The sequence below is a fragment of the Megalops cyprinoides genome, chromosome 1, assembly GCF_013368585.1.
Source record: "Megalops cyprinoides isolate fMegCyp1 chromosome 1, fMegCyp1.pri, whole genome shotgun sequence".
NCBI classification, from domain to species: domain Eukaryota; kingdom Metazoa; phylum Chordata; class Actinopteri; order Elopiformes; family Megalopidae; genus Megalops; species Megalops cyprinoides.
The window spans coordinates 36,217,269-36,240,423 of NC_050583.1; the positions used below are offsets into that span (position 1 = coordinate 36,217,269).

Below are 23,155 nucleotides of genomic sequence, written 5' to 3' on the forward strand. Positions count from 1 at the left end.
ATTCATGTCAATCTATCATGCTTTAAAGCGCACGTTTAAGGTGAAAGCTTTCACCCATGCATTTAACCTTCAATTATATATTTGTATGGGGCAGTGCTCTCTGACTAAATGTCAAAACACTGATTCTGCTATCTTTTCTTTTATGCTTCAAATATCAAACAATAATTAATTTGACCTGCTCTCTTATGTCTCTGGCATAGCCTACATGTAATCCTGGCTGTCAAAGACAGGTACTGTATGGCCTTATGTTCTTTCATATATTTGCAAAATTATCTTTGTGCAGTTTATGGTCAATGTACTGAGAAGAAGAAGAACCAAAAGACTTTTAAAAAGCAAAATGGGAAAGGTGGAAGTGAGGTAAAACAGACAAGAAAACACACAGAGAACAGCCTGTTTGTTACAAGTAAGCTATCTGTTTATTTGTCTATTACTATTTTTCCGCTTGCTCTGGCAAGTGACATTTATGCAATAAATCAAGCTTCTCAAATAAAGAAAAGAAGAATTGAAATATTGAAGAGAATAAAAGGAAAAAAACTCATCCGCTACTGTAGCTATGGTAACATCAGACTGTTGCTATGTGTATTGAGTAGTAGGCTAAATTTGATATCTTATATTTAACTGACATATTCTTATTGAGAAAAACCAACATGTTTATACTGTGGGAATCAAGGCGTGACTGTTACGACTGGCTGTTGAGAGAACCTGTTTCCTTGAAACAGTCATAGCTGAGACATGATGCTATCACCTGTTGAAACAGAAACAGAAGAAATGACCTGCGGCATCTTTCGGAGGAGCAGTTCGGTGAGAGGCTGATCTCACCGAACTGCTCCTCCAACTGTTCTCAGACAGCTGGCATCAATCTTGGAACAGAGGTGAACCACCACAAATGCCCTCCCACAAACGCTAGCAGGAAATGTCCACTTTACACCCTTTGTACCAGCAGGCCAACCTCCAAAGCACCATATAACATCAAAGGATGCAAGCATTCTGCAAGCTGCTCGGGATTGGAAAATGGAAGCTTGTGTTTCCCTGAGACATTGTGGCTACAACACCGGCCGGACATGGTCCTGTGGTCCACAACAGCCAAGTTGGCATACGTTGCGGAATTGACAGTACCATGGGAAGATGGCGTTGAAGAAGCCTTTGAGAGGAAAAAGACAGAGTACTCTGAACTGGCAACTGAAGCTGCCCAGAACGGGTGGAAGACCAAGATTTTCCCTGTAGAAGTAGGATGCAGGGGATTCGTTGCTATGACCTATGACCAGTCTACTGAAGAAAATGGGTGTGAGGGGTCGCTCCCTCCAACAAGCAATTAAATCCTTGTCAGATACAGCAGAAAAAAGCAGCAATTGCTGTGGATTGAAAGGAAAGACAACAACTGGGCTGCAAGATGAAGACAGGAAGGTATGGAACTGAGGGGGGTGTACCTGGGACGCCAGGTATTACCGTTGAGCCCTCTGGAGATGTTGTGGGCTCATCAACGAAGTGTCAAAGGAGGAGGGTACCCACCTGATGACCCCAATGACGGACCTACCCTCTCTTTCATCACTCCAATCCCACTGCCAACATCAAGAGTGCCAACTTACCACAGGGATTGAAACATCAAGTCCTATTAGCTCTAATAATAACTGCACAGTGAGAAGAATAGGAAAAAGGCCTAGTAAAGGAACAGCACATCTAATTGAATTGACAAAACAGATGGATACAGACATGGACAAGCACAGATGGTCTACTATGACCTACTATTCAGGTCCAGTTTTCCCTCCTCTCCCCCACCTAGTAGATTTTGGTTGGTCTATGGTCCCAGTGCTGTCTCTGTTCATATACTGACTGCATATGTTCTGTTGTAAACAACACTCAGGAAATCACAACATTTGTAGCTTCAGCAATGGCAAAGACAGAATCTGATACGCATCAGGCTATCTTGTCCAGATCTAAATAATATGTGCCAACAAGAGTGCTTTGCTATAAACTGTTTGTTATCAGACAGAGAGGACATGCTGTTCAGAATTTACTCCCTCAACAGAGATTTAATCTCAATCAGCAGCATTGAACAGCATGGATATGGTTCTGTTTGTCTGCAGAAAGAGGAACACCTAGGACATTAAGCAAAGCTTTTAAGTAAACATATTTCCCCATAATTATCATCACACACAAGACACCCACCTTGGTAGTAGTTTATTTCAGTTTACTAGTTTACTACAGAGTCCTTTCTCTTGGTAGAAGGGGAAGTGTTTGAGCTTTCCAGGTGTACCTGAACTGGTTCCTTGCCTTTATTCCTTGAACTGAGACCAAGACTATGGTCATGATGCTATATACACACCTCCACAATCCTTCATGCTGTGGGCAGCTAACTCCAAACATTATGGCTACCATATAGTGCAGTATCGTGCCAGGGCTACTTTGTTGTTACATGCTAGTATGGGGTTAGTACCTTGAGAGGCCACTGGGCCTAGACATCTGGAATAAGTAGAGAAAGCAATAGAGAAGTATTTAATTTCAACTCATCATTACGGTGTACCACATGCCCACATTGTGATAAATGAATAAAATTAGTGCTGCAGCTCAACACACATGAAACTGAACATGTTCAGTTTGCCCATTACACCCATCTTGGCTCATACCACCTTGCATTGCAAGTGGGTAACACAGTGGTCACATGTGCCGTATGTGCCGTGCAGGGCCAACTTGTTAATCTTTGATATTATTGCCATATCAAAATTGTTACTTGTCTAAGGTGACATAGGAAGAAATATACCAAACTCACATATGGTTACATTATTCATGACTTAATTCATTAATTCATTAATTCACTTCATTCGTTAATCTGTATGTTAGAGCAGGTGTCAATTTTTATTTAATTATGTATGTAAGTGTCACATTTTTTTAACATAATCTGTGGAATAAGCATTAATGCACAAGTGTAGGGGAGATGCAGTCTGATTAACATGTAAAGTATGTGTGTATGGAGGACTAAACCTAGAAATGTTTCATATTAATTTTGATGATGGACAAGCATTAATATTAGCTATCTGTCCATTGTAACCAGAAGCGTGACACTTCTCAAACTGCCCACTGTCGCTGCCAGTCTGTCTGAACACAATCAACAACTGTTGACGTATGGCACGTCACAGAAATACCTAATCACACCTAGGTATTTCTATGAGTGCTTATCTGAGCCCAGGCAGTCTTAGTTCGGGCGCTGTTTGCGTGCGTAACTTTTGCTTCTGGGGAATAAATCTCATCTGTACATGATCAGTCTCATCTCATTCATCAGACTGTCCTCCTGATGTAGTACCTAACAGAAGTGATCAAATGATGGTGATTAAGCAAGATTGCTACAGCCAGTGGTATTTCCCCAGACAAACTACTGATCTGTGCAGTTGCAGGGATCAAGACAATAGACAGGAGGGACGCCAAAGAAACTGGACAGACAAGCGTAACCATTTCAGGGTTTCAAGCAAAAACATGAGCCTGAACCTGCTTGGTTTGTTTTGTATTGTTTTCAAAAGTATTCAAACAATTTTCAAAACATACAACTGAGTGGGGAAATTACACAAGTTTAATAAAAATAACACATACAGCCTCACATACCTATGCTCAAAATCAACTTGTTGGCATTATGCATACAAATTAAATAATATTGATTCCAAAAGCCTTGTATATATAGCACAGCAGGGTCATACCGCCTATAGCATTTACAGCAACAGAGTATTATCTCAGTATTTTTATTATAATAAGTATTGTGTCAACATGAATGATGCATATGAATTTACATTAAACATTTTTGATGGACATGGATAAGGTAGTCTTGTCATTAGGTTTTAAACTATATATTTAATAATAAAAGGGTCCCCTTGTGTGGGATGGATGAAAAATTCACCTTTGCTGAAATTATTGTTTTTGTTGCATAATAAAATGCATAGCAGTCTAGTATGTTTGAAAAGGGAATCATTCCTTTGAAGTCAAAGGTTGCGAAACCAGGAAGTACCCTGAAAGACAAACGTCATGGACGACCATCATCAACTTCTTCCTTGTTGAGGCTGATCATCTTTTTCAGAGTAATTCCTTCCTGTATTCCTTCTGTTCCAGCTGGTGTGAAACAATTACTGTTATCATTTTTTCAGTTTTGTAGCATCAGCTTAAATATCTCCAAGGAAGCCAGTTTCAAACAGCATATCCTTTACAGTTTTGTGAGTAAATGCACTTTAATCCATATAAAATCAAGAGAAAACCTTGTGCACATGTATGACGTGCTGATAACGGCAAGTAATCAGTCCAAAATTTTGAAAAGCCAAGCGTATTTTAGGCCAACTATCACACTCTCTGGACAGAAAAGAGGACAGACTTTATTGGGGCTGAACCAATAGGTCTGTCCCATTTTCGGTCCAGAGAGTGTGTCATCTGTAAATATTATATAAACATTCATTTTTATGCGGATGACACACATTTTTATAGCTCAGTGAAGGCTGGTGAAGATCTCCAGATCTCTAGACTTGAAGCATATCTTACAGACATCAAGCTCTGGATGTTATAAAGCTTTCTGCTTCTAAATTCAAGCAAAACCAAAATGATGGCCTTAAGTCTAAAAAACTCTTGTTTTCCCATGGCAAATTCCGTGCTCAACTTTGACAATCACTTAAACCACCCCCAAGATAGTTGTTAAAGACCCTGGGATTACAATTGACCAAGACCCCTCTCTTCAACCTTACACAAAAAATCTTTCACAACTGGAATTTTTTCAGCTGTGAAATATTGCCAAAATTAGGCCTTTTCTGCTCATGAGAGATGTGGAAAAGCTAGTTTACACATTTATTACCTCAAGATTAGACTATTGTAATGCCATTTTTTCTGTAGGCTCAAACATCGCATTAATCCCCTTTGAGCTCATTCAAAATTCTGCCACAAAAACAGCAACAATGACAACAATAATAATACTAATACAGCTACTACTACTACTACTACAATAATAATAATAATAATAATAATAACAACAGTATTATGATTAATAATTTCATAATTAAATTGTGTAAGTCATGGAACATTTTAGTACACTTCCTGGTAAACTGGTTTTGATGGAACACTTCATTTTGCACTATTTGTTTCTGTCTTTGTGTGCAATAATTATGTAACTTTTACCCGCATGGAAATTTTTAGCCAACAGCCCCATTGTTGTCTCTCTCCCCCTCCTACTTGTACACACAGTAAATCCTCAATGTCACATTAAGTGCCATACCTCACTCAACAGGTCTTGACATTCATTATTTTGTCATTGTGACTGTCCTTTGCCCTAACCCAACAGTGAACAGGATTAATAGAAACAAAAGCAGAGACTGATCAGGCACAAAAGGTAAAAATGAGGAAGAGGCAAACGGAAAGAGATGGTGCCCATTTCTGACTCTTGCACAATCTCTATGAGAGGATGGCATCTCCTAAAATTAAGGTATGGGAGGAGTATATCCTGGAAACATGAAGGTTATTTAAAGAGAAAGACACTGCACACTCCCCTAAACACAATGGCTCTGTGCAGTGGTGTATGTGTGCTAATGGTAGTGATTCTTCTGGCCAAAGGTAAGCCTAACTTTTATGGACAGCTATATTAAACTTTTCATGAAAGAACACAATTAAAAATATAAGTATTTAAGATAATTAAGACAAGGTATTCCTACAACCCCAGTGACAAATAAAGGAGAACTGTTTTATAACTGATTTTAAAATGAGAATAATATGTACAAGGATGGGGCAAGGAGAATATGAATAGGACTCCACTAGTGAGACGCAGAACATCTTTCTAATTATCACTGCTACTATTACAATGTAAGGATCAAACTACATTTATTTTGCCTTGAAATTTCTGTTATTAAATTTCCAGTTAAATTGGTTTCAGATTTATTACAGTTACATTTATTCATTTGGCAGATGGTTACAAGTGAGGTACAATACAACACAAGCGAAAAACCATAGAGTCAACAATATTAGAAGCGTTGCATGACAAAGTTCCACAGGTTGGCCAGGCAAGATACAAACTAGCAGGCAAAGCTAATGACTGTGTTAAACCATTACAATTTTTTAAAAATGTTACAGTTTAGTAGGAGATTTAGTTTTAGTCATGAGAAGTTCCACTAGGGGGGATGTGTTTCAGGTGCTCAGGTAAGAGAGGAAAGGTTGTGTCTTCAGATGTTTCTTGAAGACAGAGAGGGAATCAGCAGCATGGATGAGGTGCAGAAGTTCATTCCACCACCGGGGGACAATGGTGGAGAAAGTCCTGGATAGTGATTTAATGCCATGATGCGATGGGACCACAAGGCGCTGTTCAGTGGCACAGTGTATCGGTCGGGAGGGGACATAGGGTTGCAGCAGTGAGTTCAGGCACTTAGGTGCAGTTTTGTTGGTCACCCTGTACGCGAGCATCAAGGCCTTGAACATGATGTGGGCAGCTAAAGGAAGCCAGTGGAGTGACACCAAGAGAGGTGTAACATGAGCCCTTTTTGGCTGGTTGAAAACCAGCAGCATACTCAGATAAGGAGGGCCTGATTTTCCTGATGTTGTACAGCGCAAATCTGCATGATCTGGTAGTCGTAGCAATGTGGTCAGCAAGTCTTGTTATGAGCAAAACAGGACTTGCCACAGTTAAACGTCTGTGTTGTAATGGTAATAATTTGCACCTGTTAAGGATAGTAAACAGTTATTGGTCACAGCCCTAACTGTTGAGACAAGTCATGTTACCATGAGTTCACTCATTTTCTTTTTTTTTATTATATTTTTGTCCAACGTCATATTCAAATATATTTTTTGCATTGTCTGCTACAATTTACAATTAAGGTTTCAATGAATTTTCAATACATCAAAAGGAATACCTGGAACAATGCAATGCACAAATAAAAGAGGGCCATACACCAAGATGAAATCAGTTTTTTGAGCAACTGATTGACAGAGCTGAAGCTGAAGGAGTGGTTGGCAGGAGGGGCAGACTGAGGGGAATGCACAGATGGAAGCATCTGGCTCTCCAATCAGAGACACGGACTGGGATGGGATATTGGCACACTGCACTGCAATGCTATTTTGCTGCCCAGTGTAGCCATTGCTCCCTGTCCTTCTTTGCTGGACTCCCACTGATAGACACCCTTGTGTTTCAAACATTCAGTCTTCATGTGGCAAGACAGGCAAAGCCATTGCTTATAAGGAACAAAACTAAAATGCTACGGTTACCAGGCTGCAGTCAGGCAGCAGAGATGACAAGTGGAGACGATATAACAGCTAATGACTACCATCAGTTTCTGGAATTGCCCACAGACTGTGAACATAGCCAAGACAGAAAAGACGAGTGATGTGAACATACAGTAATAAGTGAATATAATTTAGAAACACTAACTCATTAATATCGATGCAATGTTACGGCAGCTTAGTTATTGTACCACGTTAAACACCCTAGCACTACATCCAAGAGAATGTTACCAGTTCTAATACCTGAGGCTGCAATGAGATGCACACTGGTATACAGAGGCATCAGCTGGAGACATCAGTGCTATCATCATGAAGTATTTGGCCAACAGGGTAATGAATAAAGAGATGAGTGAAACTTTACCTATCAATGTTACCTGGCCAGGTACTCTCTGGGGCAGTCCGCATGGACTAATGATCACTAGATTAAAATTTCATTCTTATTTTCTCTCTTTTTTCAGGGTCAGATTCACAATTGAATGGTAAGTTCATCACCATGCTATTTCTAGATGAAAGTACCTTACTCTTTCCTCTTCGTTAATAACTCTTTCTCTACTTGACACAATGCCCCTCCTTTATCAATATTTTCCGCAGAAGCAATGGTATTTTGAAAAAAATGCGCACGAAAACGTCCAGTTTCGTCCTTACCCTCGGTCGTATGATGATGAATTTCAACTGTTCTTAAGCTAGACGTCTGTGCATGTTATCTGTGTTTAAAATAGGCTTAAATAAATGCGCCGAAAATGTATAGTCTATAAGGACATTCCGACTTCAAAGTCGCAAGGATTGCCGATGCTGCCGAAAGGGTAAAAGGGAAAACATTTTCTCTGATTAAGAGACGTAAGCAATTCTGGCAGGTGGATGCAAGAAAACAAACAAACAAAAAAACACATTTATTTCGTGTCGTAGTGTGAGCAGTGGAGTTTCACATCGGTAAATCACACATATACACGACTTTGTTGTATTGTCTAACAATAAACGTTGTTTCCGACACAGAAAGTACGTGGCAGTAAATTTATCAGATGTAAGCCAAGGATGAAAGGTACACGGCTACATGTAATTCATACCTTGACGTTCATCTCCTCTACTAGAGCCTGAATCGTAACCCTTAGGAGCTATTAGGACATAGGCTATTGTCGCTGCCGTTCATCTGGTAGCGAACGAATACTTTGCAGGATGCAGCGGACCAACTTCATCTTGCACCCTCTCTTTGCTGTGTACAACATTGTGTCGCCTGCTTTGTCCAAACACATCATCCATCTTTTAGCGCAACGATTGTGCGCTCAGTTACCGAGCAAGTACGCGTATGTGGGAATATTTAACCTTCCGTGGTGTCTGTGAGTTGAACAGCAGTGTCCTCAGCCAGGTTTTCACAACGAAACTCTTATATGTCCTATATGTGAATCGCGTTGTCCTGCGAAAGATTATTTTGTTCACAAGTGAATTTGATACTTGTACAATTTTATCGGAATGGAAAAAAACGTCGTCTTGCTAATATTTGTGTGCTTGAATATGTTGTACGAGTGGTCTGGATCAGACGTGTAATACGTTCAGGAACAAATTCCAGGTAAGAAAAAATGAATTAATAGATGAATTACAAAATGTTCGCCAATTTCATTGTAGGCATAAAACACAAAAACGTTCCTACGCATTAAGAGTGAATCTGGCCCTACTGTGCTCCCTCTACAATCCCTGCACATCCACCTCATTCTCTCCCCTTGTTTTTTAGTTTGTGGCAGTGCCCCCCTCAACACCAGAATTGTGGGGGGTCAGAATGCTCCTGTTGGGAGCTGGCCATGGCAGGCCAGTCTACACTATACCGGGAGCCATGTGTGTGGGGGCTCCCTCATCAACAAGGAGTGGGTACTGTCTGCGGCTCACTGTTTTGACAGGTGAGTCATCATGAGTATTCAGGCATATAGGGGTGCGCTCATCTATTAAGGAGTCGTAATTCATAATCCTCTGATAACTCTGTGTACTGACTGAACATCTGTATCTACATATTTCAGTGTCACAGTTCCTATTTTATTTCTTTCCCTCCCTCTTTGTCTCTCCCAGCACAAACACCGCTCCCTGGACCATTTACTTGGGTCGAGAGAACCAGCAGGGCAGTAATCCTAATGAGGTGTCCAGAACAGTCAGTCAAATCATACTTCATCCAAATTATGACAGCAACACCAATGAAAATGACATCGCACTGATGAAGCTTGCCTCCCCAGTCAGCTTCACAGACTTTATCCAGCCTGTGTGCCTGGCAGCCAGCAGCAGCGCCTTTTCTAATGGTACAGAGAGCTGGGTCACCGGCTGGGGTGACATTAGCGAAGGAGGTGAGCACATTATGGATTGATTATACATTCTTGATCATAAGTGAATTTTAACTTCGATAGAGGAGTCTGTTTGTGAAAGATTACATATTGTAAAGATAGATTACAACTTAAAATTTTAGAATAATTTAAAGTGTCTTGAATTTGAGAGTGCTATAAATGTAGGAGTCATGCTTTCAGCAGAACCGCTGACCCAGTTTCATATTAATGCTACAGTGACACACTGTTGTGAAATTAAATGTACATTAGAGGAGCACAGGTTACTGAATCAGGTTGATTCCTCCATTGATTTACATTAGTCATAACCATAGCAATCATACTATGTACCTATATATAAATCATTGTTTTTTATACATTTTGAGTTGGACACAAAGAATTGGTACAAGATATTGTTAAGGTGGGTATGGAGGATGCTTATTGAATGAAAGACTATGGGAAATATGGTCCTGGTTTGTTTGAAATATATTGCACGTGTAATACACTACAATAACATACAGGGTTAAAGAAATAGGGTCATGAATAAAAAGCAATGTCTAACAGTGCTGTGCAGACCTGATATTATTCTGTAAGTAGTATGATGGTGTGGCATTATTTCATACATCAGCATTTACCCTTTATTTTTACATTCCTCTGCGAAGTGGAACAAACATTTTAAACAGGTCTCTCCCTGGTGGACATTTACTGGAACTGCAGTGTATTCACCTTTATTACAACCTCTACCTCTATCAGTATGAATTCACTGCTTCATTTTTAGTTGACATCCAGTATTGACAACAAAGAGAGTCTATTTGCCCATATTTAGTGTTATTATCTACTAACCAATGTTTCAGTCTCTCAGTATTTCAGTTTCTTTTTAGTTGTTTTTGTGCAAAGATCACCTCACTATTGTCTAATCATCCCTGCATATTTCCACAACATCCACACATTGTTTATGTGTAATTTTCCACTATTCATCCAATATGTAACCCCCCCCCTCCCCACCACCACCCCTTTAAATTTTACATGAGCACATGTAATACATGAGATGCTCATTGGACATGTGGATTACCAAAATATTGCCACTTACAATACAACTGAAGTGAAGTTTTAAACTGTTTTAAAAATATTTTTCATGTCTCTGTCCCCATAGTGCCCCTCCCCTCTCCCCAGACTCTGCAGGAAGTAGAGGTACCAGTTGTGGGTAACAGACAATGTAACTGCCTCCTTGGGGTGGGAAGAGTCACAGAAAACATGATCTGTGCTGGTGTGTTGGCTGGAGGAAAGGACTCCTGTCAGGTAAATTTCTATAGTCTCACATTATGTTCAGTCTGTTCAAATTAGGATTTGGTCATGTTTCAATTAGTGTAGAATCAATAACACTGAGAACGACAGAGAACTTTGCATACTTTGCATACTTAAGCATGCCTTAGGCATACTTCAGGGATATCAGTTTCTCTGTCTCAGTATTTATGCACTAGTCCTTCCTCTGCCCCTTTAATGGATTATTTTTCTGACCAACAAAACTCAGATTCAACCAGTGTATGAAAGTATTCCAAAGCTGCTGTAAAGTGAGTTTGAATTGTACACAATTTTACGCTCTTAAACTTAATGTTGCAATCACAATGAAAACTTGTAGTGATGTTGGTAATCTGGTTTTTGCACAGGGTGATTCTGGGGGTCCGATGGTGAACAAGCAGAACACAGTGTGGGTCCAGTCTGGAATTGTTAGTTTTGGTTTCGGCTGTGCACAGCCCAATCTCCCAGGGGTGTACACCAGGGTGTCCCGTTACCAAAGCTGGATCAGTTCCCAGATAAGCACCGACCAGCCAGGCTTTGTCCTGTTCTCCTCCAGTGGAACAGACAGTGACAGCAGCGTCACCTGCCCGGGCCTGCCGCCTCCCACCACAGCCCCATCACCATCACAGCCCCCTGCAACGACCGCCGCACGTGAGTGTCAAAGTGTGTGACTCCAGCGAGAGCCGGAGCCTCGTGTACATCAGTGTCCAGTTTCAAGATCTAGTCCAAGATCTAGACAGAAAGGGATATTTAAAGCGAGCTCCCTTCCCAGGTGCATTTCATTCTTAACATAATGCCCACTCATCACTTAGCTACTGTCAAACATAAAGAATTCAGGATTTATAAGTCTCAAGGTAGGCTCAGTGGGTTGATGCTGATTACTGAACATGCATTAAATGATGATGTTATTAGCTTACAGGCAATGATAACCCTTTTCAATGACACCAGAGTTCCTCAGAGATTTTATCTATGTAAAAAAAAAAAAAAAAAAAATGTAGAAATTATTTGTGAGTAGTATAATTATATATGATATAAGTAGTGTAATTTTCTTAAGGGAGGGCTTTGGATACTGTAACCCGTAAGGAAGATTAAAATAAACAAGACAAGGTGGTGCCACAAAACAAAAGCTCAAAGAACTGCAGAGATGGTGCCATATTTGTTTTTATAGGAAGCAGAAAATACCTTCTATTATCTACATACATGGTATTCCAGCCATCTCAGCAGCCTTAGTAAGACTGAAAGAGACATGTCCAAAAGAAAGACCATATACAGGAGATCCCATTCAAATTGCGTGACATATAATTCCATGCTACGCCATGCCATGCTGTGCTCTGACTAATTTTTCCCTGGTGGGAAAAATAAGTTGTGGGGACACTCAGGGAAAATTACCCTAACCCCCACCCTAAATATTATGGATTTACAAAACACAATGAAATGTTTGGTTAATTACATGTGTATATGTATATAAAAAACAGGGATAATAAACATAGTTCATTAACATGATGTGACCTCTACATTTTTATAACAAAGCAAATATCACATGTTAATGAGGACTATGTCTGCTGAGCATTCAGACTGAGAAAGAAGGGAAAGACAATATAGTAACATACTTTCATAGAGAGTGTAATGGTTGAGCAGGAGAGACCCAAATGCAGAGATCATTCAAACACATGGGAGTATTACAAACACACAAAGAGTCTTTACTGAACAAGCAAGACACTGGCACAGGAAGGCACAACATGCAGAAAAGCTCACGAGTGAGCAGGGAACAATACAGCAGGTGGGGCTTAAATACACCAAACACTCAAAGTCTAATTGCAAACATATGTGATCGATCAGTCAATGATGCACACACAAGAAAGTCTCTCTGGTGGGGGCTGAGAGAAGCAGCAGGCAACCGGGACAGACTGGCTGTCACGAGGATGTCTGCTGGTCATTTCAGGAAGCTGTCTCCAAAACCCTGACAGTGAGTTTACGCTAATTTGAGACATTTAGGGTTCAGGGAGCCAAGAGGGACATTTTCAGAATATCTTGGGGCTGTTTGCTGGGGCTGTTTACTTCAGCATTTTGTGCATTCTGATATGGCAAGTGATTCTTGCAATGTTTTTGCTTTCCAACACTTTTTGAATTTTTTGAATTCACAATTTTGAAGTCATCCTGATATTTTGTGGTGCAGCATGATATATGTTAAGGTATAGCAATGTGCTGTAGTGACGTGGTAGAGAAACCCTACTTTTGACAGCATAGCGGCCTCATTGTGTGTCTTCTGCATTAACTCTCCTTCCTTTCCTGCAGCTGCGGTATGTGGTAGTGCCCCCCTCAATACCCGCATTGGTGGGAACAGTGAGCTGGCGGAGGCTGGTCAGTGGCCCTGGCAGGTCAGCCTACACAAGGATGGGGCCCATGTCTGCGGGGGAACCCTCATCAGTGAGGAGTTTGTCATGACTGCTGCAGAATGCTTCACTAGGTAAACGCCTGCGCGACAGATGCAAGTGCTGCATATCAGCAAGGGTGCCTCCAAGTCCTGGGAAGCTGCATTCAACAGTTTTAATCGTGGTGTGAAAACTGGTTAGAATGAAATGCTCACACAACCAAGAATCTGGTCACGGATTTTAGGAGAGGAGGGACCCTATTGTGGACTTGCTGATCAAGTGGCTACAAATTTTTCCAAGTTTGATCTGTTCTATCTGAGTTAGAAACTCTGTGCCCAGAGTTGTCTGCTATTCTTTGCTTCTGTTGCATTTTCTTTGTGAGACCAGGAATCCACCATTTTTGAGGAGAAAGTGACCTAGCCTTTAAATAAGTTAATTATTGAACAGAGTGAATTAAACTGGTGCTTATTCTTGTAATGTGTAAAACTGAATGAAACTGAATAAAATGACTGTCTTGTTAGTTACATTTCTTATCCAGTCATAGTGAACTAGTGGATCTTCCTCATGACGAGTTATCCTGTGGTTCATTGTCTGTGACTGTAATTCTGTGATGAGAGCTAGCTGGCTAGCTTTACTACAGTACTGTGTGTGATTAGTGTGTTCATAAAGCTGATAAAATGATAAGGATCAAGAAAGATTTTCTTCTATAGCAGCATGCTTGTATCCACTCTGTTTTGTGTATTTACCATTAAATATGCATCATTCTCTCTCCCTCCACCCAGAACACAGCCTAATGCCAGTGAGTGGACAGTGTTTCTAGGTCGCCTGAAACAGAACGGCTCGAACCCCTTTGAGGTTACAGTGGATGTGTATAACATTACCCTGAGCAACCTGACGGGCACCAACATTGCAGTGCTTCAACTTGCCACAAAGGCAGAATTCACAAATTATATTCAGCCTGTGTGTTTGGATTTGGACAACAGCAACATTGGTGTAGGAACCCAGTGCTGGGTGACAGGGTGGGGCAGAGGCCGGGGTGGAGGTGAGTGTGTGTGTGTATATACCCCCAAAAATGATGCGGATAGGAAGTATTGCACAAATGTATTAAGGAACAAAAAGTGATGTAATCATAAGTAACAAGATGGAGCTTCTGTTGCAGGTGATTAATCAGAAACAGTAATTTAAAAATAAGTGGGGTTTATGAAAACATACATAATAAACTAAGTACTGTCTTTATTCCTCAGTGGAAGAAATCCTACAGGAACTTCAGACTACTGTGGTAGAGTGTGGGAATGTCTCCTCTACTGACAACATCTGTACTGGAGCTGTGGAGATAGAGCAGGTAGTTACATTAATATTATTTCACTGTTCACTCGAGTCACAGCCAGTTGGTATCCTTCAACCCGCCCCCCCCCTTTTTTTTCCCAGGGAGATGCAGGTGGCCCCTTGGTGTGCAAGAATGGCATTTCCTGGTTCCAGGCTGGAGTGATAATGGTCGACAACAGCAACAGCAGTCTTAGCAACCTCACTGTATCTCGTGCATCTAACATACAGGTCTTTGCCAAAACCTCCCGCTTTGGAAGCTTTTTGAAAGATACTGTGGGTACTTTGCCCTCTCCTGCTAGTACATTCACTACCTTAAACTCCACCACTTCCTCCTTTACTACTGCAAATGGAGCCCCTCACTCCATCTCTGTCTCTCTTCTGTTCTCTGTTTCCCCTGCCCTTCTCTCCCTCTTCCTGCTGGCAAGTTGGGGGCAATAAAAGGGTGTTTTTCTGCTTGTAGGGAGCGGTGCAACTATTTTTGTCTTGTGAAACACTTTTCACCACTTCTTAGATCTTCCTGTTTCTAGACTTACACTGTTCAACCGTCACAAAACATATTTCAAGTACACAAATCTACTGTAGTCTAATGTTCCCAGCTAACGTATAATGTTGTCAGGGTTGATCAGATGAAATTGCAGCATTAGTACCCAGCATTATAAGAACCAGGAATCTGCTCATAATAGGGCAGTGTTGATCCATTAGCTGTTAATATGAAACTGGAACAACCAAGTCAATCCAATTGTGCTTGACAGTGTAACTTGATATTTACCCTTACATAGACATAGACACTCAATGTTTTTTGTGCAAAAAAAAATACTATAAACATACTGTGTCTGTGAACATTGGCATTGTAGTTCGCAGCACTGTTATTACCTCTATGATTTTTTTTTTTTTTTACATTTTGTTGTGAAAAGCTAATAGCACTATACCAGAAATGTGTATGGTACACTTACAGTATTTCTACATTATGGACATATTGTATGAGTATAAATACATATTACACATACCTACAGTATATATGCACTGTGAAACAATTTCAGAAATAATGAAGGATTTAAATTTACATAATGACTATACAAGAGATGGGTAAGAGGTATTTTTAAAGCTTATATATTTATATATATATATATATATATATATATATATATATATATATATATATATATATATATAGATTAGTTTTGCAACTCTACAGCTATATGCAGTGCTTAGGTTTTAAGCATATAAGATGTGTATATGTATGAGATAACAAAAACATGAAAAGCACTGTATTCTACAAATGAAGAAAATAAAATTTAAAGAATGTAAATTTGTATTTTTCTTTTATATGTTTATTATATATATGCTTACATATATTTTAGATTTTGGCTATTAAATCCAAAATACAAGTTTTGATACATTTATTACTGCATAATTCCATTTGTGTTATTTCATAGTTTTGATGTCTTTACTATTATTCTGAAATTCTAAATAAAAACCTATTAGTAGGTGTGTATACATATATATATACAGTATATGAAAAGATGAAAGTGCTTGTGTAATGAAAGTTAGTAAGAAGACTCCTTTGCTGGCTTTATTGCCCTCTATTGCCTGTAGTAAAGTGTAGTGCTGCTGTAGTCTTTCAGTCAATGGCTGACATCATGAGTCTTTCAGTAAAGAGCACTACCACCTTTAGGGCTGCTTCTTTCTGTCACATTTATTATCACAACTTATTCACTGATCAAGGGTGAGTGTATTATAGTATAGTAGTAGAGTAGTAGAGTAGTATAGTATAGTATAGTATAGTATAGTATAGTATAGTATAGTATAGTAGTATATTTTAGTAGCTACCAAGGTCTGTTCAAGTCCCCTTTCTGGCTCTTCTCCTCTTCTTTGCCATATCTCTCATTGTTGGATAACGTCAGCATCCCTTCTCCATTTCAACACATGCTGTACTTTGGATCTACACAAGGCCACCAGTCTCCTATGAATAGGGTTATGAGTATGAGTCCTCTTTCTGTTTTTCTCACCTGCATTTTCAACCTCCACCCCGTAGACGTTTCTTAGTCTTTGTGTTGCAGATAAGACCTACTGCTGTTGCTGCTGTGCTGCAAAATCAGAACAAATTTCATTCTGACCTAAACATTTGTGGGAATAAAATGTTTCAACTCTTTGAATAAAAATGAAAATAACTACAGGCGTTTCAGCAGCACATACATGAACATAAAACAATAGAGGTCAACTACAGGTACATCTATTTGTTTGGAACATCTCAGTTGGCAAATCTGAGTGGTGTATGAAATGTGCTGTCTTCATATGTTATGACATGTGAGCATTTAGCTCTCTTTTAAGCTTATTGAATCTAGTATAAAATGCAAGCATGTTCCTCACTGCTACACAGATTGATATGAAAGAAGACTAGATTGACAATCCCTGCATCACATCCTGCAACGTATGACACATTGACTAGTTAAAAAGGTTTCTTGTAGTGCAAACCAGTGACTAGAAAACCACCCACCTTAACAATATAACCTGTCCCAAAATTCCTTATGATAGGCATGACAGACTTGCTTGGTAACCTAGATATACAATTGTTCAACAATAAAAAAAAACATTTATTCATTCACTACAACTAATGTACACTGTGAATGCTGTCAGAAATTTCCCAGACAGAACACTGCACATTCAATAAGCTGTTGCATCCTCAAATATTTTGCTTAGTTTCAGACCTCACTTTCAGTTGCTTATAATTTAAAGGAAAAAAATCACTGCGTGCAAATGGAAAATAAAAGCAAACTTTAATGTGAAGACAGGTGCAAGGTGTTCCTGTACAGTAGTTTACCCCAAACTGGATATTCTGTGATTCTCAAGCCCATTTCCATCTGGTGGACATGTTCATACAGACAGTACCCGTTAAACGTTTGGACACACCTGATGAAAATGTCGTCAATCATGCAAGACGTGTTGATTTAAAGACGAATGCTTAAATGTTTGTAATTTGTTTCTTATACAAATATAAAGTGAAGTTGATGTCTGAGTATGAATATGATTTCAAAAAAAAGAAATAAATTGGCTACTTTGAAGAATCTAAAAAACAAGATAGTTGTGCCTTGTTTAACACTTATTGGTCACTGCATAATTCCATTTGTGTTATATTTCATAGTTTTGATGTTTTTATTATTATTCTAAAATGTGAAAAATAGTACAAATAAAGAAAAACCCTTCTGTGGGTAGGTGTGTCCAAACTTTTGACTGATACTGTATATATCTATAACATGACAAGTATAACTTTTCCAATGCCAATAAACCCACAAATTGTTCAAATAAGAATAAGGTCATAGGAGAACCAAATCCATTTAAAATGGGGCAACCTCAGAACCTGAAGGCACACCCACACAAAGCAACAGAATATAGAAATGACCATGTAATACATAATGGCTGGACATTTCTGGCTTTATATTTTGCAGCAATACCTAGATTTACACCTTAAACAGCTATCATTAGGCTCAATATCAGAATGTATTCATGAGAAAATGCTTTCCAGATATATGAGATGTAGCCTATATATGTAGTTATACATATAAGAACACACATATTTAGCCAGATCTCCTACACAACTTGGGAGGCAACATTAAAGCACTTATTAAAGCACTTATTTATTTTTTATCTTCTAACATGTGATGCATTAAAGCAAACAAAATACAATGCAAGTTTCAACATTCTAACGTGTAGGTGTCATTGTCTTGTGTGAAAACATCCCAAGTTTATAAAAGTCTATTCGACACTCTAAACATATCTTTTTAAAAAACTGACTATGGAATGATGTATTGGTGTGCCTTTAGCTACTCACCATTAAGCATAGTAAAAACTTCAACTAAAACTTCACATAATCAGTGTCAGTGACACAGTTTTGCATGTACCTTTATACATGTAATAATTTGAATGCTGCTAAGTTTTGTTATAGCACTAAGAGTCTGACAAACCACAGAATTAACCACGACTGTGTACTAGATCGCAACATTTCATTGACATTATGTCTGCAATGCATCATTTAGGAAACTATTCATCGCAGTTACATGGCTGCATTCTGCTGTCATGCCATGCAGTGGCACAGAATTGTGCCTATTCAGAGGCCGGAGGTGCAGTTCCATCCTCTCCTGCAGCTGCATCTGCTTCCCCTTCCCCGTCCTCTGTGTTCTCCATCTTCTGCTTGTACTGGCTTTTGAAAAACCCAGCCTGGGAGACAGAGAAAGAGGCTGAGTAATAAGGTCCACACATGAAAGACCAAAGTTTAAGTGTTTTTCAGGCGAGCTGCATAATGAAACTGACCATGAGCAATGTAAATGAATCAAAATTTGATTGAGACAGTAAAACAATGTTTTACTCATTGACTAGAAAATTAAAGGCATATTTACCTTGTAAAGCCCAGCAGTGATCAGAGCAAGTAGCAGCAGACCCCCCACGGCAGACCCTATTATCTCCTTTGTGAAGTTAGCTTCAGTGTACACCTCCACACGAGTAGCAACCTGATGGAGATTGAGAGACCACAGTAACTAAGCAATGCGGTGGTAATCGTACTTGTTTTTTGAAAATTTTCTGAATAAATTTGCTACCTCAGTGACAGGCGGGTTGTTCTGAGAAGAGGAGGCCGTATAAATAAACTGGTTTCGGTCATAATCGAAAACAGCTCTACTGACCAACTGTAGTGAGGTAAGTTGTGTCTAAAGGAGGGATAAAAAAGAAGCAGAGTAAGAGAGTTGATATGTCATGACCTGCATACACCCAAACATCAAAAGAGAGGATTACAATACCATGCACAGTTACACACTCCCCTTACATAGCCGCTTACTGAAGTTTGCAACATTCAGAGACTGGTTGACAGCATATGAGAGCTTTTATTTATATATTACAGCAACAGTACAATGAACATAATGCAACTGAATGTGGAGGCTTCCTGTTACCTGTTCAATCCAACCTGAGCTAACTTCACCAGAGAAGTTGTAAGAATAATGACCATCCTTCCTCAGGTACACACTGCACTTTATCACTCTACAAACTGAGACAGTGCAATCCTGAAAGAAAGAGAAAATGATGTTACATCATTCATCATAAGAACTGTAAGTCAGAGTATGCTACAAAAGGAACTTTTGTAGAAAAGATGTTTACTGTGAACAGATGAATAAACTAGGAGCCTCAGTGTATGAATGAAAACATATGTGTTTTAATGTTAAACACAAACATCTTGTGTCTTAATTTTAATGTTATTGAAGTACACACTGTACTGAAATTACATTAAAATTAACATAAGGATGAAGACAGGTCTGATGTAACCTAAATACACTTTGTGACTGATCAGTTACACAAAAAGAAGACAACACAAGTTGTTAACAATATATCTGTGCTGAAGGACTTGTGAGCAGAGTGAATAAAAGGATGAGACACTCACCACAGTGGGCTTGTTCTTCAGCACCTCTACAAAATTATTGACTTTAGGTTTCTCATCTCTTTCTATCTGGCAACCTGGAATCTGTGGAATTAGCTACCATTAGCACAATCAGTCTAGAAAAAAAATGTGCTGCACAGGCTTATTGGGATGTAATTTGCACATGCAGTTGTATGATTTTATATCTATAACAAGCTGCCCTGAAGGCATGGATATCTGTCAGAGTCTGTGGTTGTATGTGTATATGTTTACTACTATATATGTTCAGCGTGGACCTCACCTGAAGTCTGTTTGCATCACTCCAGATATTTTTTTCTCCCAGTTTAACTGGCACCTTAAAAATCACTGTAGCATTAAGGTCTCTGATATAATTCACAACCTGAGGCAAATAATAAAGGTATTCAGGTAAATAAAGGTACATCTGAGATATTTATTCAAACAAATGTCAGATTCTTCAACCTTTTAAAAATATTTTCAGGCATAAAACCGATGTCACCTTAAAATACTTTATATTTTTAAAAATATTTTCTAACACAAAAGGAATGTCACAGTACAATAATTAATTTTGGGTTTTGGCATTTTTAAATAAAATATCACACAGAATGAAATTTCAATGCATCATTTGTAATTTAGTAAAATGTGAGAACTGGTCATGGGTCTGAATACTCATGCAATGCACTGTATGTGTGAATATATAAGAGTTAACAAGAACAAAACAATGATTCATTTATCCTGTTAAGATGAAATTAATTTTCCAGTGGAATGTAACCCAAAGGTTTCTGGTTCAAATTCCTGCAGAGGCACTGCTGTTGTACTCTTGGGCTAGGTACTTAACGCATAATTGCCTCAGTAAATATCCAGGTGTATAACTTGATAATATGTAAGAATTGTAAGTTTCCCTGAATAAGAGCATCTGCTAAGCAAATAAACGTAAGACGTATAAATATTGACTCTATGCTTTCAATGACTTAGGCCTCAGGCCTTCAGCCTGAATTTCAGGCCACACCTTTAGCTCTTTCTGTGACTTAAGACTCTTGTCACTTTTGTTTCTAGTCACTTATGAAGTTAAGTCAGACCCTTATGAGGATTAGGCTGACTTTATTCACCACAGCTAAACCTATTAATTTTGTTGAACTGCATTTTGCCTTGGCAGCTTGGCGAGTTAGACTGAATCCCAGACTTTACATTAATAAGGCAGTTGACATTCATTCATGTATTCATTCCCTTTGTTCCTTTTGGAACATAAGACATCCACAATTCTCTTCCAACTCTGCTTGTCATTTGCAGCTCTTTGTACCTCTTTCCATGACAGATTCATTTCTTTCAGTTCCTACTCAATGGTCACCACTAAGTGATCTTGGAGTGTTCTCTACTTCTTTCCATGGGGAATCCATTTTAAACCAACAATGGCTATGCATTCTGGTTGCAACCCCAAAACATGACCAAGCCATCTTAGGTGGTGGCGTTTGATCTCTTGAATCACAGTAAGGCATTTTGTCTTTTCATAGAGCTCTTTGTTGGAGATTTTGTTAGGACAATACAATTCTGCAGATCCCCCTTAGTCAGCTATTGTGGAAAGCCTGGATCTTACTCACACCTGGCCACTCACCAGCACTCAGAGCCTTACAGGAGAACCAGTTTTATTAAAGTTTTGCATAGCCGGATCATGGTTCTTACGCTGTATTGGTTTGATATACAGATGGTATGTATTTGGTGAGCAAATTTAGTTAGTCTGTCTGTCTTCTCTTGCAGGTGTTGTTGAGTAGCAGACAGGACAGCTAAATCATCAGCAAAAGTTAAGGTCCTCACGCTGAGTGAATGGTCCATTGGATGCCACGGGGTTTATCGGTTGTTGTTTTCCTCATGATCCAGTCTATAACCACCAAGAAAAGTATAGGAGATAGAATACAGCCTTGGTACGCTCCAGATGTCACAGAAAACCAAGGTGACAAGTTGGTGTCAATAACAACACTGCATTGGAATCGTTCATAGAAGACCCCTATTATGATTTTAGGAGGAATCCCATAAAATCGCAAAGGCGTTTTTGAAGTTGATGTAGTTGACAAAGAGGGGGACATTCCATTCAACACATTGTTCAATGATGTTTTTCAATGCAAAGATTTGGTATATACACCCTCTGCCTTTGCAGAATCCATCTTGTTCTTGAATGAGTTTCTTGTCAATAGCTGAATCTATTTGACCCAATAGAATTCTACAAAAGACTTTGCCTATTTTGGTATAGACAGTAGTGTGATTCAACAGCAGTTATCACATTCCCAAAGGTTTTTTAGGGATCTTGATAATTGCACCAGTCTTCAATTATCTGTCTTAATAGTCTTCACTGTTCCAGATGTTAAACAGCAATGTTAGAACTTTACTGGATGTTCCAAAGTCTGCTTTGAGTATTTCTGCATGTACAAGGTCAATGCCAGCTGCTTTGCCGTTCCTCTTGGATTGAATTTTTAACCTCTTACAGTGTTGGTGGATGGATGTCAATGTCCAACATGACTGTTGGGTCATAAAGGTTAGCTGGTTCATCTGGCTCGGGAAGATTTAGAACTCCTTAGAAGTGCTGCACCCAGCGTGCAGCCTCTTCTTCATGTGATACAATTTTCCTGCCAGATTTACTTCTGATGGGGACAGAGGGTTTCTTATTCTTTTTTTTCCACTGAGGCTTTTGGTGATGTTGTAAAGAGCACTCAGATGTCCCCAAGCAGAGGCTTCTCCTCATTCCTTACGTAATGCATCAAATTAGGATCTTTTGTCTTGCCTGGCACTTTTCTTTATTTCTTTGTCCTTGGAGTTGTATGTGTTCTGTAGGTGGGTTCTGATCCTGGGTGATTTAACACTTAGAAGCTTGGCTTTCAGCTCTTTCTGCTTGTTGATTTTTTGCCTCATACTACATTTTATCCATTCTTTTTGATTCATCTTAGTGGCCAAGATTTTCTTAGCTGATCAGCATTTGTGTTTTCAGCCTCGACCACCTTGGAGAATAGTGAAAAGTAAATTTTCAGCTCAATTACACATTCCTTACATACTGAGGGACACTTTAACATGTTGAGGTGTTGCTGATGGTGTTGTTGTTTTGGGATTTTATGCAACTTTAACCTGAAAAGTGCATGCAACAGATGTTGATCACTTGCAACATTGGCTCTCGGACATCTCGAAGAGAGCTTTGCCATCTACCATTGATCATAATATTATCATTCTGGTTG

General features: G+C 39.2%; 2 protein-coding genes across 2 annotated transcripts in view; one reads left to right on the plus strand and one right to left on the minus strand.

The window, feature by feature from the left end:
- The first annotated feature begins 6,288 nt into the window (after nt 1-6,288).
- On the plus strand, nt 6,289-15,170 carry LOC118782845 (transmembrane protease serine 9-like). Its single transcript, XM_036536483.1, has 11 exons — nt 6,289-6,359; nt 6,554-6,597; nt 7,683-7,703; nt 8,951-9,113; nt 9,280-9,548; nt 10,675-10,820; nt 11,189-11,471; nt 13,116-13,287; nt 13,975-14,234; nt 14,437-14,534; nt 14,621-15,170. Exons 1-11 carry the CDS (start codon nt 6,289-6,291, stop codon nt 14,954-14,956), a joined length of 1,863 nt encoding a protein of 620 aa, XP_036392376.1. The 3' UTR covers nt 14,957-15,170.
- A 3,449-nt stretch (nt 15,171-18,619) lies between these two features.
- The window catches only part of LOC118782934 (integrin alpha-M-like), a 28,316-nt gene continuing 23,780 nt past the window's right edge, over nt 18,620-23,155 (minus strand). The window contains exons 25-30 of the mRNA XM_036536600.1: nt 20,221-20,319; nt 19,944-20,024; nt 19,459-19,569; nt 19,111-19,218; nt 18,913-19,023; nt 18,620-18,733 (exon numbers count right to left, since the gene is read on the minus strand). Of these exons, the coding sequence (XP_036392493.1) occupies nt 18,620-18,733; nt 18,913-19,023; nt 19,111-19,218; nt 19,459-19,569; nt 19,944-20,024; nt 20,221-20,319 (624 nt within the window). The remainder of the gene's footprint in view (nt 18,734-18,912; nt 19,024-19,110; nt 19,219-19,458; nt 19,570-19,943; nt 20,025-20,220; nt 20,320-23,155) is intronic.

Excerpts from the sequence above, each read along its gene's own strand:
- LOC118782845 (XM_036536483.1), top strand. The coding sequence starts at position 6,289 with ATGCGATGGGACCACAAGGCGCTGTTCAGTGGCACAGTGTATCGGTCG. Across the intron at positions 10,821-11,188 it reads GAGGAAAGGACTCCTGTCAG|GGTGATTCTGGGGGTCCGAT; the intron begins GTAAATTTCTAT and ends GTTTTTGCACAG. Across the intron at positions 14,235-14,436 it reads GGGCAGAGGCCGGGGTGGAG|TGGAAGAAATCCTACAGGAA; the intron begins GTGAGTGTGTGT and ends TTTATTCCTCAG.